Below are 18,773 nucleotides of genomic sequence, written 5' to 3'. Positions count from 1 at the left end.
TAGCTTCCTCATCCCCTAGTGACTCTCAACCCAGGCTCCCCCATCCCCTGGCTCCCAGAGGCCACTCAGAAATCAGGGCTCTACCCTCTCCGCCATTATCAACTCAAGCGACCCCACCATCTGTGCTCCCACCCAGGTATTAGTAGAGCAGCAGCAGACTCCCCACTCCCCACCATTACCAAGCCAACCTACCCCATCATCTGTGCACCCATCCAGGCATTAGTAGAGCAGCAGCAGCAGGCTCCCCCCATCCCCAACCCAGCCTATTTGCATCCCTGCAAGTGCCTTAGTCCCTGAGGCAAGAGCCCAGGCCCCTCTCGGCTCGCGCGCTCGCCTGCCGCACAGACAGAGCAGGTCGGACCAGGCGGCGGCGGGGCAGGTATTTAAGGGGAAGGTGAGGGCGGCGCTGCTCACTAGCTGCCCTAGCTCCCAGCCAGCCAAGCGCGGCCCAGCACAAGGGCTGCAGGCGGGGCCGGGCTCCGTCAGCGTGTGGCGGCAGCGGCGGCGCAAGTCCCGGCCTCCCCTCTTGCTCCGGTGCCGTGTGGTCTCGCCCGCCCCCGCTGCCATGTTGGATTGTGCGGCCGTGGGAGCCGGGGAGAAGTTGGAAGTTTAGTGCTGGTCCGAGGGGGTGGGGGCGATCGGGCAGCGGGAGCCGGTGCTGCCCCGCCCCGTCCCTGGGCTGCCGGGCGCCGCCAACTGCCCCCAGAGGAGAGGAGACGCCGCTATGCAGCCGCTGTGAGGCCGCTGGGCCAGGGGACGCGGACGGCGAGTTGCGAGAGGCGAGGGCACCGCGGAGCCCCGGCGGCCGGCCCCGGCCATGAGCAACAGCCAGCAGCAGCCCCCGCCGCCGCGGAGGGTCTGCAATGTGGGCTCGCTGCTCCTCACCCCGCAGGAGAACGAGAGCCTCTTCGGCTTCCTGGGCAAGAAATGCGTGGTGAGCCCCGGCCGGCGAGGGCAGGGAGCGGCCCGGGGCAGGGGCAGGGGCAGCAGCCCCTGGGGAGGAGCCGAGCGCAGTGCGGGGGGCCAGGGACTCGGGCGGGTTCATTCATCCGCCCCGAGGGGGGCCCGGCCCTGCCTGGCGGGCTCCCTGCGCTGGGTGGGGGCGGTTCCCTGCCGCGGCCTTTTCCCGGGTGCTCTCCCGTGTCCCAGGGAGCTGGCCCGAGGAGGCACCGGGACAGCTCGCTCCCGAGCAGGGGCTTCCTGCCGCCCGCGGGGGAAGGGGCGTGAGGAATGAATGAAGCTGGGGCGAGGGGCGGCCGCCGGCGCTACCCGCCTCCTAGCGCTCTGCGCTGCGGAGGTGCCGGCCGCAGGTGACCGGGCGCTTCTTGCCGCTCCCTGGGCTCTTGAAGTAGGAAATGCCGCTGCTCTGCTTCCCCCGAGCAGCGCCCGGAGGGCTCGTTTCCCCGAAATTCTCCGCCAGGCCTCGCCCTCTCCCCCCCTTGTTGGCTCCTGGGATGCTGCCATGCGCAATGGAGCCAGCGTCTACGCTTGCTGGTTCTGGAGGACTCGGGAGTTGGGCCAGATTGAGGGACTCCCAACTGCTGAGGAGATGGGAATGTCATTATGGGAAAGGGGCAGGAGTATTCGTTACACTGGCCTGGGTGGTGCAGATCTGCTCAAACCTGCTTTTTCAGCGGCTGCTCTCGGAATGCTGTTGGCAGCTCAGTTCCTCCTCCCCTCTCCCTCTACCTGCTGCTGAGTACTTCTGTAGGTATGTGTGACCAGGGCTTGCCCAGTGTGCAGTGCAGCTAATCTATGACTTGGTGTGGGAGCTAGTCAACAATAGAGAGCTATTGCGGCATCCGGTAGAAAAGTTTAATCAGTTGACAAAGTTGAACAAATTTGGCCAGAATGCACCTGTAGTAGGACAAAGCACGATTCACAAAGCTACAGGAAAGCTCTTAGCAGAGCTGGGTCTAACTTGATTTTAGCTTGTCTGTCCACCTGAGTTTGTTAGCCTAAACAATGGATTCAAACTTGCAAATGCAGTAACTTTGTTGCTGCCGTTCATCCTTGCAGGGAAAAAAATACAATAAAAAGATTTTAAAAGCCATTCTTAGACCTGGTTCTAGCCACCTTAATTAGTTTCAGGTTTTCTAGATGACATCTTATATTCTAAAGGTAGAGGATAAGCTGCTTTGAGGCTGCAAAAATGGAAAGATTACTGTGCAGATCTTTGCCAAAGAGGAATCAGATCTATGGAATACTCCTCATAATTTTTGAAGGTTTTCAGAATCATCCCTTATTAATCTGGTATAAAACTCATTGATAGGCTATAGCATTGTACAGTACATTGACTTGATACTATTCTTTGTATGCCATGTGTCTAGATCATCAGTAATAGGCACCTAATATTTTTATAATATATTTTTATTGTATGTATGGTTTATATTGTAATTTAATGCTTAATTTTAAATAGAGTATCATGCACAAGTCTTAGCAGAAGTCACAAAGGTTACACAGTTTAAGTGAGGTCTGATCAAACTGACTGCTTTCTAAATTGTAAGTGAGGTATGGAAAATATGGTGATTGAAAGGAGGTATGCAATATTTGCATGTAGACAGACTCCATAAAATTATAGTAATTAAATTACTAGCACCTTATTCTAGGTGTTTACATGGTTCAAAATGTGTAGTCATAAAACATGAAAAGGAAGAGAAAACACGAGAAGATTTTTAGGGTAAACTTAGGGCCAGCTTCACCGAATTACCTGAGCTACTCACTTACTTGCACTATAGTCAATTAAGCCTATGCATACTTCAAAGGTCTAGAAATAAGACTTGATTAGATCAGTGAATTCATATATGCTTGATTGCAGAAGAAAATTTAGTGGCTTGGCTCTTTTAAAAAAAAAAGGCATACAAATTATTCTTTTTTTAATTTTTTTCTTTGAAGAGAGACCTCCTGGGAAGAATTGTTGGGTTTACAAGCCATTCTACTACACTGAAGACTTTCTAACATTTTTTAGGGAGAAGAGATAGCTCAGTGGTTTGAGCATTGGCCTGCTAAACCCAGGGTTGTGAGCTCAGTCCTTGAGGGGCCCATTTAGGGATCAGGCAGGGGGGGACCTGTCAGAGACAGTACTTGGTCCTGCTAGTGAAGGCAGGGCACTGGACTTGACCTTTCAAGGTCCCTTCCAGTTCTATGAGATAGGAATATCTCCATATAGTAGTAGTAGGTTTTTTTAATTATTATTCGCCATTACTTTGCTTTCCTACAATGCTTTCTCTGAGGCACTCACAACTCATTATAAACACTGATTAATTAAACAACTTCTGAGGTAAACACCACTATTCACATTTTGCAGACAAGGAAACTGAAACAGAGATAGTTATTTGGTAGTGTCAGGATGTCCGTGCAGATGGCAGCTCTTTTGGTATGACTTTTTAAACCATGGTGGCCAAATAACACTGGATTTATCCCATCTTTTCTTAGATTCTATGCATATTTGTGGCATACTCTGAATCTTGGTTATTTTTTAAATTGGTTGAAGATTTTTAGGAATTCAAGAAAGATTATGCTTTTATTATGGTCTGAATAGTAGGGCTGCCTAGAAAACAAGAGTTCCATTTTGCAAAAACAATTGAGGTTTTAGCATTTGGTTTTGTTCTGTAGCAGAATGAAAACTAGGCCTAAATTTTTTTTGTAGAAAAAAAATCACACCCCACTCTGGAATAGCCAATAGTCCAGTGGTTAGGGCACTAACTTTGGATAATAGGGAACTGAATCTGGGTCTCCTGCTCTAAATTAGGCAGAGCAGGCACTTGAACCTGGTTTCCCACACCAAATTGAGTTCCCTAACCATTAAGCTCGGCACGCTTGGTTTTTTTTTGCTGGTTTTGACCAGAAATTCCATCCTGGATCTGCAAGACATTTTTGACCAAAAAATTGTCAAAACCATACATTTCCGCAGAATTTGGTTTTGCAAATCAGCATTTTCTGATGAAAAAATGTTTCTTCTAAAAATTCCCAACTAGCTGTACTAACCACATAGCACGCTCCAGTTTGCAATTAGGTACACCTTAATTATTGTTGTAGGGACGTGTAAATAAAGTCTGCCTACTGAGTCTTCTGGATTAGTCTTTGGACATCTTGAGTGTAGTGCTCTGGATGCATAAGGACCATCCAGTATTCCACAACCATCATCCTTAATGCTGTCTCCTGTATCATCCTCTCAAATTGTTGTGCTATACATTTATCTGACAGATGAAACATAAGGCAGAGGCTAGAGTACTGGTTACCTGACAGGCTTCAGCATCAGAGTATTTAAAGTGCATCAGCATAGCATACAATGCTTTCTTCTCTGTAACATACATGATATTTCTTCACTTTTCTAGGTGGTGAGCGCTTGCCATTTTCTGGAAACAATCAAGTATTTCTCATTATGACAAGTTAACCTAACTTCTTGGGACCTGAGATCACTTGGATTTAGATTGGGTTGACTGTGCCCATGCGTTTGTGTGCAGGTCCAAGTCTAGATGGGACATATGTCACTAGTCTGTTTTTACCAGTTTAGCTCACTAATAGGTTGTATTGGATGTTCTGTCAGACTTCAAAGCTATTACTGTTTACACAGCTAGTAAAATCAAACTAAGAGGTATGGGGGTGCATTGCTGGTGGGGAATGTCAGTGCCACCCTAAACACTCTTTCTATTAGTAATAGCTTTAGAGCTAATCTACACTGGCAGTGTTAAAGCATTTTAACGTGCCTTGTATATTCGCAGCAGAGCACTGGGAGAGAGCTCTCCCGGCACTTTTTTTTTTTAAACCTCCATGAGGGGCATAGCTACCAGTGCTGGGAGTGCAGATTCCAGTGCTGGTGCACTGTCTACATTGGCACTTCTAAAACTTGCTGTGCTCAGGAGATTCTTTTCACACCCCTGAGCGAGAAGCTTGCAGCACTGTGTAGACAAGCCCTTAAATACTCCCTCTGCTGGGGAGAACATGGTGCTGGCATCTAAAATATGTGGGTTTGTTATCTGGGTCCTCATTATCATTGTTTGATATTAACTCTTGTGCTAAACTTTCAGCTGTAAAGGTCTAACAGTCCTCTTTGGGACAGATTTATTAGAGAAAGTGATACGTGTGGTGTCACGTGGAGGGTTTCATCCTATGCTAGCATAGACACAAAGATGGCTTTTTGTTGATTATCTCTTCCAAGTGTTAAAGGTAGAGTGTCCATGTTGAGGTCTTAGATTTGTTGGTAAATTTGGTAATGTTGACCCTTTCAGGATGGTATGGCCTAGTGTGGCTTTGTTATCTTGGAAGATGTCTTTGTAAGTGCTCTTACAGTTAGCACATTCTGCTACCTGTCTTGTTACTCAACATGTATTGTTGACCAGTAAGGAGATATAGCAAGGTGATTTTGGCTTCAGAACAGTGGGTATGCGGATTGCAAGCAGGTTTGTCTTTTATTGGACCCAGCCCAGACACTATTGGTGCATGACAGAGGATGGATGACAGTAAGGTAGAGGAATCTCAGTCCATTCAAGAGAGCAGATCTTGTTCAGATAAGCATCTAAAGAGGATGATCATGGCAATGTCTGCCCCATCATTAACAAGTGAGTTTTCCTGTCATTGAGAGTTGGGTTTAAAGGTTCTCATGTGGTCTGATTACGTCTAGTGGTTTTGATCTATAAAAATACCTGTTTTGTTAGAAACTGGCATTATATTAATGGCTTTTATGAAAGAAGTGGTCATAGCCTTTCAGGTTAGACTGTCATACTCTCTTAGCAGACGTGCGTTTGAGATTATTTGGGAGCTTCAGCTGTACCAAATGTGACTGCCTGCTTGTTTAGTGTTTGTGCTTGGCATACTATGTTGTCTTTTTGTTTGCTTCCAAGGACAATTCAGGGTGCTTAAACAAAGTTGCTTTTGGTCCTTGTTTGCACACCATCACATTTGCCCTCCCTGTGTGCCGCCACAACAGTTGAGACTACCTGATGAGTTCATGCTAACAATATTGCATTCACCTAAATTCATGTGTCCATTTAACAAATGGAAACATAAAATTGCACTGCTAGGTAACTTCACTACGCGCTTGTTCAACTTATCATTTTAACAATAGATTTAAAGCTTATTTTTGCTCTGAACTGATCATCTTTTTTTAGTGAATATTGCTAATCTTGGTTTTTTGTCTTTCAGACAAAGCTACTGTTATGGTTTTTATTTATATATTGTATTTTAGCTAGTCTCTAGTGACTTCCTGTCTATGGCTTTGTTATAAATTCAGTTTACTGATTATCACCTATCTTCTAAAGTCACAGTTGGGCTTGATGGAAGACATTTTGGTGATCCTAGGCAGAGATTAATAAAGGTTAGCAAGGCAAGTCATAAACATTACTACTGAAATTAAGTGCATTTATTCACAAGCCTGTAAGAAAGGGATGTGTGGGGGTGGGGTGTGTGTGTGTGTGTTTGGGGAGATTGATCCAAAAGTTAGGGCTACAGTGTGTTAGGCTGTATGTCTTGAACTGCAACTTTACCTTCCAGAATAGGGCAGCAGCGCAGAAGAGACACTGTCTCCCACTTGGGTCTAGAAGGCTGACTTTTATATGCAGAAAAAGTGTTGTTGTGACGCAGGTGGGCCATGGAGTTTTTAATAGCATATGCGGGGGGCAGCTCAGAAAAAGGTTGAGAACCCCTGATCTAGACCATCTCTGACAGGTGTTTGCCGAACCTGCTCTTAAAAATCTCCAATGATGGAGATTCCACAACCTTCCTAGCCAATTTATAGTTAACAAATATTTAAATTGACCGTAGATTTCAGAATTAACAACCCATTGAGATGAATTGTGTAATTAAGAACCCTTATAGTTGTTTTGTGCTGTCTGGTCAAACTCTAAGACAACTCTCCATGGGCTTATGTTCAGTTTGTGTTTGTAAGATTTCCTTTGCAACCAAAAGAACTAAAAGCCTTTTAAAATGATACCTTAAGTTCTTCTCTCTCAGCTGCAGGTGTGGGTTCTGTGCTTACTCCACAGCCATAGAATATGTAGGGCCCTTCCTACATATATTTCAAAACTTGCTAATAGATTGAAGCTGTGCATTCAAGGGTTTATTACAAGGCATTAAAGCACCTTACACTTTCTTCATATTCTGTCCAAATAGAAATCAACAGTCTGCAGAAAAGAAACTTCCTTATAAATTAATACTGACAATTTCAAAATCACAATTCTCATGTGCCTTACATGAAAAGTTAATACCGTTAAAATTACATGGGAGGAATGAGAGCAACAATATATAACTGTTTGGATCATTAGAGCTAGTTGGAATAATTCAGATAATATTATTTTGTTATAATCTGCTGATTTAAAATCACAGATGCTGTTATATTTGACTGAACTTCTGATGGAACACTGCCTGCCAGGCAGATTTCAAAACCTGTCTAATTTCCTGACAGTTTCTCTTCCCTCTTCATCCCTCTGGAAAGGGCTCCTCAGCAACATATATTATGGGCTGCTAGGGAGCCAGAGCTGCCCTGAAGCCAGGGCTTCCAGGGTTCACTGCTCTGGAGCAGGGATTCCACTCCTTTTTGCAGAGAATTCTGAAATTTGAGTTTTGTTCCAAAGCAGAACTAAACCCTATTTTGACATACTGAAACAGAATTCTTTCTGCATCCAGCTGTAGTCATGAAGCTAGAATGATTGTTTAATATGTACATTTGTGACACCTTTTCTCAGCTGTCTCATATCAGTGCAGTATTTAATGTTAAAGTTCTAAGTGCTAATCATAAAATAATTTGAAGCATTTAAGTTCTTTCTTCTCTCTGATATTCCATATCTTCAGATACCTGGAAGTGGCTTCAACATAGTTTAAACTCAAGCAAGCTAGTATTGATACTTTGGTTCGAATCTTCATTCTTACAAGCATTCGGAGGAACATGAGCACTCTGTTTTCATGGTAATACAACACCTAATATAGTGGGGCCCCATTCCTGATTAGTCTCTGGGGCTCTATAAATTATGTGGTGCATTTCCACCCATAGTGCTGGAGTAGTGCATTGAATCTGACAGTCATCTTGTCAGTTTTGCCTTTTTACTCTTGCAAATGTCATAACTGTCCTTGACGTAGGAAAAGTTCTGAAGAGGAATTGCTCCTGCAAACCAGGAGGAAACAGAAAAAGAGGGAGGCCTAAGTAACTACACATGTAGCTGCTTCCATGTTTCACAGTTTCAGGGCTGGCTGCATCTGTTCTCTTTTTGGTCAGTTGGGGTACATCCCCCAGGTGTCTATCCTTGTGACTTTACCTTTCCTGGGATGAAATACCACAATTCTCCCATTCTTACACAGGGTACTGGAGCCCAGGCCCTGGTGCATCAATCTTGCTTACCCAGCAAGTTCCGTACTTGCATTTCTTCCCATTGTGAATAGTGAATACAGTGAACAAGCAGCCTTTTTTAAACCAAAGTATTTAATTTTAATAGTAGAAACAAAGTACTTGTAAGGAAAAGATTTTAAAACAATAAATAGTGTAACTATACATCTGTTTTATCTAATGCCCTACCATCTTGTTATGGTAGCCTTGGCAGGCCTCACTTCTTCAGACAGCCTTGTGGAACTAGGCTTTCCCCAAATATCTCCTTTTCTGAAACGGAGACCCTCTTGTCAGTTCCTGAAGTTTTGGCTCAGTTTGTCAAAACCGGGTCTGTAGGCTCAATGGGAGGCTGAGTCAAGCTCCTTGGAGCCAGTGGCTCTGTTGTCCCATAACGACCCTCAAGTGTTTGCTAAGGGGTAGCTTATCCGTAGCTTTTTCTTCGTCCTTTCTGCTTGTTTTCCTTACAGCCTGCTAGTAAACTAAACCAGTATATTTCAGACAGTAAACATCCCAATTACCAAGTCAGCACATGGTATTCATAAAATATTTCATAGGAGCGCCATGTGTGTCACAGCGTGTTTAGGTGAATATATCTTTTGGTGTAGACCCAGAGTGTATCACTCTTGTATGCCATTCTGATCATCTGAAAGGAATATGGACAGACTCTGGACAGGACTGGGTGTGAGTCGCTGGTGTGGGAAAAGTGGAAATATGAGAAACTGGGCTCTGTCCCTTGTTGCCAGGCTCCCCTGCCGTCTCTGGTCTGCATGTGTAGAGGCGGCTGGGCAGAGTGTACTGTGATGGCGGTGAGGGGGAGCCAGCCCCCAAAATTTCGCACAACCCCTCAGGAATTCCTTATCCCTGCCTCCTAGAGTGCAGTATGGGCAGAGAAAAGGGATACCCTGGGCAATTCTGGAGCACACTGCATCCCAAGCCCTGGGGTTGCACTTTACTGTTTGGCCATTGGGGTGTGTGTGTGTATGCTTTTTCTTCTGAGACCTTTATTTTACAAACTTCAAAACAGACAATAGTAAATAAAAAAGACAGCCAAACAAAAACACCTTAAGTGAACATTCCATTTTAAAAATTAAAGATTGCAAAGTTTCATTTTAATAGTTGGACAGCTCTAAAGATTGATGTCCTTATTATCTTCAAAGTCAGGTGCACATGGGCATTTTCCTTTCGATGTGACTGAGTTTAGAGGTGAATAGCGCAATTATCAGTAGATTGTCGTTTTAGTAAAAAGCAGTCATTCTACCGAGGCAGCCATCAAAGTAGCTAATTAAGCACTTTATGTACTCATGTGTTCCTTAGGGGTGCCTGAGTCCCATCAGTAGGGCCATCAAAGTTATGAAACAGGGTGGGCAGTAGACTTTTTCCCATAGTGCAATACATTGATAGAGTTAGAGTGTCAACATTGGAATGGTGGCGGGCACTAGTCTCTCTGGGATAGTTATTTTGTTTGACTCACGTCTGTGCACTGCAATATGGACACCAGGTTTAAGAATGGGTCAGAAAATCCTTAAACTAGAGTTAAAATGCTGTGTAGATTTTCAAGCCCAGGGTTCCCTGACTTGAGTCCCACTAACCTTAGGCTTACATTGCTGTGTAGACATATCCAGTAAAAGGTTTCTGGTCTGGGTATTGCCATCCAGTAGGTCTGCAGAGCTCTTGCACTCTCTTTTGTATTAGCTTACAGACCTCTTTAAACTTCCGCTGATCTCTTGAAGTGGTCAAAAAGTGTGTACCTCTTTTTGAAGGCTGCTAGATAAATCTCCCACCTTCCCCACAAGAGTTTGGAAGTGTTGGTGTCTAGAGAAAAGATCAGCCACGCTCATGGTAGTGCATCCCAGAATCCTGAGACGCACCACTGGAATTTAAAGGGAAGAAGCTGGACTGAATCTGCAGCCCCCTGCATCATAGACTACTAGGGCTTTATAGCCTGGTGCACTTTAGTATGAAGGCCTTTACTCTGCTCCATTTTCTTCCCCAAGAGAAATGTTTGAAAACTTTAAAAAAAAAAAAAAAAAAAAAAAAAAAAGGACTTGGCTCCATGTTGGGTACAGGCAGCATTTAATGCATGTGTGTATATGGAAGGCAGCTGACTATGCTCACAAAGCACTTGGCTTCAAGCTTTGGGGTTTCACCAAGAAGTCCAGAGAGATTGATGATCTGCCTTGCACTGTGGGAAAATTTGGGAAACAAGTAGTGGCTTCTTTGCCTTTTGAAAAGGAGACAGAAGTCACACTCCGATTTATTGGGCTCATATCTCACTCATTTATTTTTTCCTCCATGGGAGAAAAGGCAGAGGCTGTGCTTTGTACCTGCAGCTTTCATGTATTTTCTTCTTTGGATTATTGTCTGATCAGGGGCACCACTTTGAAGTCTGCCAAAGGTTAATCTGTATCATCACTGTCGTGTTGGTGGTGTCTTATATTCATTCTAAACTACCTAAAGTCTTACCTTGTAATAAGCAAACAATTGGAGTATATAGGAGTCCTGCTAGACGTAGCTGAACTCAGTGTTCTTCCCCATGACAGGATCCAGAATATTGCTAGTCTGGTAAAAAGGGTGAGCATGAGTCAACAAATGACTGGTCAGACCATGCTTTAAAAGTTGGGTCTAAAGATCATGACTCTTCTTAATGTACATGGCATGTCTCCTTGTGAGGTAGCCAGAGTGGAACATTAAATCCCAGTGAAAGCCAGCATGACAGGTACTCTTGCATTCACATGGATAATGTCCTACTATCAGTTCAGGACATCTGACGGTTGGGAATGGACATCCAAATTGATTCAAGCACATATGCATCCAACTTGATATATGGGGGCCAACACTGAGGGACAACACACCCAGATAACTTGATTTCTCCAAAAATAGCAGTTGCACATAAACTTCTAGAGATGAGGGTAGTCCTGTATGGTTTAATGACCTTCAGAGATCTGAAATCTCCAGCTGAAACACTTTGTTTTTACATTACAAGGAATTTACCAGTTCTTGCCTACTGGATCAGGAAGCACTGCAGATCTGTGTCACAAAACATTCCTTGTTGCTATATTCTTGACAATGAAGAAGGACATTAGTGTGACAGATGTCAATACCCTTGAAAACCCTTATTAAATTAAGTTTAAGTATCTTTGGAGTCCAGTGCAAAGGTTCTGTATTATTGTGGGACTGGAAAATCAGAGGACTATATTGAACAATGTGGCAGACAAGAATGATTTTTTTGGGATAATATGTGTGAAGTGGATTTCTTGGGAAGTATCTAATAGTAGGTGAAAACCAATCTTTTGATGCTGTCCCCTGAGGAAAGGACCATTGTTTACTGATTACCCATTCCCAGAACCTGAAAATCATAAGCGAAGGCTGAATAAAGGAAAGACTAACCTGTGTATGGGTATGCTTGCTCTGAGTTAAATCTGTTATGAACTTGTAACCACAGAAAAACCTGCTGGTGGGGTTTGCAGGACTGACCCTTACTGGGGACTTTGTTGGAATTGGGAGGTGATCTCTGGTAAGCTTATTAGCATTCATACAAGTTCTTTACTTGTTTTAATGTTTTTTTTGTAATGCTTTCACCTTAAGAATAAATGTGCTTGTTTAGAAAGAGCTATGTGGTAGCTTATAACTGAGGCTCAGATTTTGTCAGGGATTTTTTTTAGTAAAAAATAAAGGACAAGTCACAGGCAATAAACAAAAATTCATGGAAGCCCATGACCTAAAAAGATCCCTGACAAAATGGGGAGGGAGAAGGGTCCAGCACCCACAGTGGTTGGGGGCTCTGGGATCCTCTCTCGCCTCCCACTTCCCCAGCAGCTGGTGTCTCTGGGGTCCCCGTGTTCCCCTACACACATGCAACAGCTGCAGTGCTGCAGAGAGGCCCCTCACCACCTGCTGTCACTGGGAGCTCCGGGGTCCCCTGCTGCCTGGCTAGGAGCTGCTGGGGGCCCACTGCCAGCAGTGGCCGAGAGCTGCAGGGCTGACTGCTGATAGCTCCAGCCACAGGGCAGAAAATGTCACGGAGGGCTCTGGAAGTCACAGGTTCTGTGATCTCCATGACATAATCATAGCCTTACTTATAACTGTGGGCAATTACACTGTTGATAGCCTCTGGAGAGAGCAAAGTACAGATGCTGGCCTGTTCAATGGGTCGGATTTGCTGGGAATAACACAGTATGGGCAGAGAAATGTGTGGCCTGGAAAACTCCCAGTTAAGAGTGGGAGTGACGTGGTTCTCTGCCCAAGAAGTGCAATGGCTGAGAAACTTAGGGGCTGATCATGGTTGTGGGAAGAAATACTGGTGCAGTTTCCCTGAACTATAACAGGTATCGGAGAAGCTGAATTGATTCATGATAAATCCTTGCAAGGGGTTCCTGAGTCAGAGAGAAGCAGATCAGATTTTCCCCCAGTGGATAATGGCTATGCCACTTTTATCTGTAGACGGCTCCCCTGTCTATTCTGTATGCTATTCTAGAACATCCCTCACCATAGCATCTGAGTGGCTACAAATAGTGCATTAAGTGATGCGACTAACATCACTCACATGTTTGTTTTCTTTCATTCTCTCCCTAGTAGGCAGAGTCCGCTCTGTTTTTTGCCGCCCCAAGCACGGCAGTCAGGTGGCCTTTGGCGGCACTCATGCAAGTGGTCCACTGGTCACGCAGATTTGGTGGCATCTCTGTGGATGATCTGCTGGTCCCGTACCGAAGCCGCGGGGTCGGTGGACACCTCACAGGTATGCCGTCGAACGCTGCCGGACTGCCGCCCTCACGGTGACCGGCACGCCGCCCCAGGCATGCGCTTGCTGTGCTGGTGCCTGGAGCCACCCCTGCTAGCAGGAGAACTATGTATGCAATATAGTTTTCTTTTGGTAGGTTTGGTAGATTTTTAAAATGTACATGCTGCTATTTGTTGGACAGAGAAATCAGGTCGAGGAAAAAAAAAAGGAGTAGTTGTGGTATCTTAGAGACTAACAAATTTATTTGAGCATAAGCTTTCATGGTCAAAGAAGTGTGCCTTGCACTTGAAGTGGAAAGTGACGTGTATAATCCTACCTTAGTTCATACAGGAGTTGATTTCACAGTCTTGGACCAGCTCCTGAGAAACCTCTGCACAGATGAGCGTTAGCTTTATGGTAGAATGTTCCTCTCCACCTGAGAAACTGAGTTGTTGATCACTGTCCTCGTTCCCGTGTATTAAGGGTTCTTTTAGCTATCCCGAGCCATGACGCTTCAGTGTCTGGAAGATCAGCGCTAAGACTTTGAACTTGATATTCAGTAAGAAGCCAGTGTAGAGGGGAAGGACAGGTTTGATGTACTTGCAGGAGCAGTATCCTGTGTTGCTTAGAAGACACTGCAGATGTCCTAGCTATAGTTTCCTAAAGGCTGATGGCTTCGTAACCTCATATGTTGCATTGCTGTAGTCCAGATAAGAGGTTAAAGAGGCATTGCATAACTGAGTTCAAGTCATTATTGGGATCTTATAGCTAGTCACGGATGGTAGAAGGTGTTACTTACTACCTTGGGATAGAGGGAATTCTCAGTTTGTCCATTTTATGTTTACTGTGCACTAGTCAAACAGTGCAAAGCAGACTAAGTGGACCCGAGACTCCAACCTGGGCTGTGATTTTGTTTGTTGACATTTTGGAAGCAGTGTACCAGGAGGGCCAAGGGGAGTAGGATTCTTTGTACTTTACCACTCCTGTATGACCCCCCTTACTTGTCTCACACAGCCTGACTGAGTCTCACTTAAGTATGTGTGGCTGCTAGCTCAACCTTTCATGAGTGAAGTAATAGCAGGTGACTTCTTTTTTCTGCAGCCCCATGTCACATTGAATCTCCTATTGAAAAGTTTCTTGTGATGGGTAGTGTCATATCCAGTGATGGATCACTGGATAATGAGATCAACGCACGAATATCCAAAGCAAGCCAGGCACTTGGCTGTCTGCGTGTCAAAGTTTTAAACCACCACAACATCCGGATGTCAGCAAAACTGCTTGTGTACAGAGCTGCTGTTCTTTCATCTCTTTTGTATGGGTGTGAAACATGGACATTATAGGGGTCACCTCAAGCAGCGTGAAGCATTCCACATGAGTTGCCTCCGCAACATCATGAAGATCCGCTGGCAAGACAAAGTGCCCAATCTTGAGGTCCTTGAGAGAGCCCAGATGACAAGCATCAAAATGATGATCATGAAGGCACAGCTACATCAGACCGGTCATGTCAGCCGCAGTGATGCCAACAGAATCCCCCGCCAGCTTCTCTATGGTGAACTCTCCCAGGGCATCTGGCATATAGGTCATCCACGAAAACACAAGGACACCATCAAAGGCAATCTGCAGTATAGCAGTATCAAACCCAGGGACCTTGAGGATGCCGCCAGCTACAGAACACAGTGGTGTGCAACAATCAGAAATACCTGCATCGCCTTTGAGGAAGACCTCTGCCAGTGTCTACAAGAGGCACACGAATGACGTCACAGAGCACCAGCAGCGCACAACCCATTGACCGTGAACTTCCCATGCACCATCTGCAGCCAAATGTGCACCTCTAGAATTGACCTGTATAGCCATCAGAGGGCACACCATGAGACCAACAATAGATGATTTGTCATCATCGGATTGATAGACTACCAAGAAGAAGAGATGTGCTGTGGAATATTAATATGGTCCTGAAAAAGGTGATGAAAGCTTCTCTTGGACCACTCAGTTCCTTTGAGCTTATTCTGGGGTGTTTTTTTTTTGTTTGTTTTTTTTGCATCACGGGTCACTGTAACCAGGAAAGTTATTTCAGTTTGCAGAGTTTCAGGCCCTAATGACAGATTCACTTTGTTTCAGATTTTACAAGGATAAAGTAGGGCTAAGAACGCATGCTAGATTCCTCTTAAAGATTGTGATGGCATTATACACTAATAAGCATAACATCTTGTCAACATTTCTTAACAGCTCTACTCCCATTCCAGTGAGACCTTTATTTTTACGCTCTATATCAAAAGATCTTAGTGTTCTTCTGTTGTGCTGACTAATGTCCATCCAGGTTTCTTGTTTCATATACATTTGCTGGACAGTGTGGTTGGTGGATCTTCTATGGTTTTGATATGGCCAGTCTAAAGCTAGAAGGTTGTGTCAAGGCTCATGGTCAAAAGTGAGAAATATTCCTCATAGGTTTTCCATTTTTTAACATTAAATATATTTTCACGTGGTCATAATGTTAAAATGTCCTTTTGTGTCGAAACTTCTATACCTAGCCAAACCCAAAAAGTGAGATTTTTTTTCTCGTGTTTTGAAAAACTAAGGGAACTTTAGCGTAGCTGTTTGAATTCTATAAATATGGAAAAATACCTTTCCTATCTTTTTTTTAAAGTGAGAGATTTTTAGACAGAATTGTAGGAAAAACAGCTGAAACTTAAAATTTTCCATGTACATAGCCTTCAGTAAAGAGTGTCTTTTTGCTAACTTGTCAAGGAATTTGTGTTAAACTAGTTATGCCAGTAAAATTAAACCCTTTATATGTCAGACAAGTAAATTGTGTCCTTTAGAGCCAGGCTTTGTACTGACCAACTTAAATTTAAAATATACAGTAAATCCTCGCTTAGTCGTCCCAGTTAACATTGTTTCGTTGTTACGTCACTGATCTATTAGAGAATAAACTAATTTTAAAGTTGTGCAATATTTCCTTATAAAGTTGTGTGGCTGTGGGGGCTTGGAACCAGGGTGGACTGGCAGCTCCCCTATCAACTCCCCTTCATGCCCCCCATAGCACCTCCTGCCCACCGGCAGCTGGATCAGCAACTCCCCTCTACCTCCCCACGCTTCCCACCTGCAACATTCAGGAGGCTGGGGGGCAGAGGTGCAAGGATGCAGCATGCTCGAGGGGTGGGAGGGTGGAGTGGCGGTGGGCCTGGGTCAAAGCTGGGGATTGAGCCACACACCCTCTCCCCTGGCACTTTGGAAAGAACAGCAAGAGGAGCAGCCGAGCCAAGCTTCACAATCATCATTGCTGATATTTAAAATTGTTTAAAACTTATACTCTATATGTATATAACGTCTTTTGTCTGGTGAAAAATATTTCCCTGGAACCTAACTCCCCTTTTACATTTATTCTTATGGAGAAATTGGATTCACTTAACATCGTTTCACTTAGTCACATTTTTCAAGAACATAACTACAACGTTAAGTGAGGCGTTACTGTATGCCTTAAAGTTAATATGGAATGTTAAGGTTTTTATCAAAACTCTATAGTAGTAAATTAATGAACAAATATTGGATGGAAGAGGGAGCGACGGCTACTTTTCAAGATGAGGTTTGAAACCACTGAATTTTGTAGTATTGCTTTGAATGTAATGCAAGTTATTTCCTGTTTTTGTGTTCTCATGAGTTTTATCTCTTTCTCTAAGTTATGGCCAGACTTTATATGTAGACATTCTTCCTTTGCTCACTCTTGCCCCCAGCAAAAGCCAATAGAAACAGTATTTGGTTTGTGAACAGACTAGAAAGGATTAGATTTTTATCAGTAAATGTTAATTTCATTGTACGCATTAAACCCAGACAAAATATTTCAGTAGGTGATAATTGAAATGTACAGATGAGCAAAGTAAAAAAAAAAACCTACTACTTGAGAACTTACTAGAATTTGATTTAAGGATATTTGCTTTGTATATTTTGCAATGTGATGCTTACAATTTGTTTTAACTGTTGTCAAGCCTTAACTTTTTGAATCTCAGCATGTTGTTAAATAATTCTGCCCCCTCAATGACTGTCCCCACCATAACTTCCTGCAACTGTGAAAATATAAATCAACAAAAGCAAAAAATTCTTAAAAATAAACATTGACATGTCAATTATTTAATAAAAAAATAATAATCTGCCCAGCCTATGATGCTAAATATGCACAGCCACATCTGAGAAAGCTCCTCTCTCTATGTAAAGGCCAAGTTGCTTTTTTTGGTTAATTGAAAACAGAGGAAGAAAGTTATGAACCTCCTATAGTGGTGTGGTTTTTGTGGTTTTCTTTTTTTTTTTAAGTGAAATACCACAGATTAGCTTCCTCCTTCAATTGTTAAAAGGAAGCAGTAGGGTCAGAAAAATGAAACTACTCAAATGTCTTTCCTGCTGACTTTAGGTGATAGTTAAGAGTATATATCAAACAAAACCTTTTTCTCCTAGAGGGAAAATAAGACTAAATGATTCCTTCAGTCATTTCACTAGTCAGTTAAATTTATTATTTTGTATACTTAGCAATTGCCATGTACCTATTTTGGGAAGGGGAAAGTTGAGATGATGAATTTAGGAATTAGTCCCAAGTCTACACTAATCAGGCTCTTTATTTGGGAGTGAAGGATTTTAGGCCTACAGTAGAAGCAGAATATGCCTTGTGGTTTGACCATTTTTGGGCAATAAACTTGGCCTGTACCTTTGGGCATTATATTCCACCATTCATCACCTTTTCAGTCTAAGAATTTCTATTCTACCAGTTTGCATTGTAGACAATTTAAATGTCACTGCAGAAATATGAATTGTATTAGCTTAATTTCTGGCAGAAAGCCCAATGTTGATACGAAAAATCAGTTCTTTAAATTAGAAGAAATGAATGATTAAATCAGCACAGATGTGGATTCTTAATTGATTAAACCAATGAGGCAGATTGCTGAAAACCTGAGATATGTTGCTGATGCGCAATTTGTAATCTACCACAGTAAAGCCACTAAAATTTATTTCTAAAGTCTTCCATTTATCCAGGAAGTGACAAGCTCTTGACCTGTCTCCAATACTGCTGCTGTATTTTCTGTTGCATCAGAGGGCCACTAACCACTGAAGAGTCTCTCATCAATTTCAGTAAATTGAGAAGCGATTCCAGTACTTTCACAAACTGATATAGAAGTATATAACACTTCAGATCTAAAATGTGATTAGTATGCATTGATATTCTTTGGACTTGTGATACTTGCTGACTAAATTTCCATTGAAATTCAGATTGAAAATTTTGTTTTCATATTTCATTCAGAAAGGAGAATATTCCCTAGGAGTTATTTGGCTGTAGAATTGAAGCAGCAACACTAACACTCAGCACTTTTTTGTTTCAAGCTGTAGTCTGAATTAACTAAAAAAACTCAGACTAGCGCAAAGGAGTAGTAGATAGTGAAGTGTAAATGGAAATCTGTACTTAATGCAAAAAATGTGGTGTGGTTTTGAGTTTGGGTTTTTTGTTTGGTTGAAGGTATTGAGTGTATTTTATATTCAGAGCTTCTTGTCTTTCCTAAATTGAGTGAACTTCAAATGGTTTTTATGGGTCAGAATAGTAAAAACTGGAAGCTTGTTGTATTTCTAATTCGTGTAATATTTTATTTCTGTGATGCACTGAGTTGCTAGTACAAACCTGAGTGACGTTACTGACCCCTTGAAGGCTGTAACAGATCTGTTATGGGAAAATTCACTTCTGAACAAAACTTAAATTCAGGT

The 18,773-nt window shown here is 43.2% G+C and overlaps 1 protein-coding gene across 2 annotated transcripts in view; it reads left to right on the top strand.

Annotated features, from left to right (window-relative positions):
- The first annotated feature begins 505 nt into the window (after positions 1-505).
- WASL (WASP like actin nucleation promoting factor) overlaps positions 506-18,773 on the top strand; it is a 73,542-nt gene continuing 55,274 nt past the window's right edge. Inside the window, exon 1 of one of the 2 annotated variants that reach the window (XM_030549161.1) lies at positions 506-934. In XM_030549161.1, the coding sequence (XP_030405021.1) occupies positions 818-934 (117 nt within the window). In that variant the 5' untranslated portion in view covers positions 506-817. Of the gene's footprint in view, positions 935-14,886; positions 14,996-18,773 lie in introns of those variants that run through there. The other variant, XM_030549162.1, reaches the window with a different exon arrangement.

Source organism: Gopherus evgoodei, chromosome 1 (genome assembly GCF_007399415.2).
Source record: "Gopherus evgoodei ecotype Sinaloan lineage chromosome 1, rGopEvg1_v1.p, whole genome shotgun sequence".
NCBI classification, from domain to species: domain Eukaryota; kingdom Metazoa; phylum Chordata; order Testudines; family Testudinidae; genus Gopherus; species Gopherus evgoodei.
This window is presented reverse-complemented; position numbering and strand designations above follow the sequence as displayed.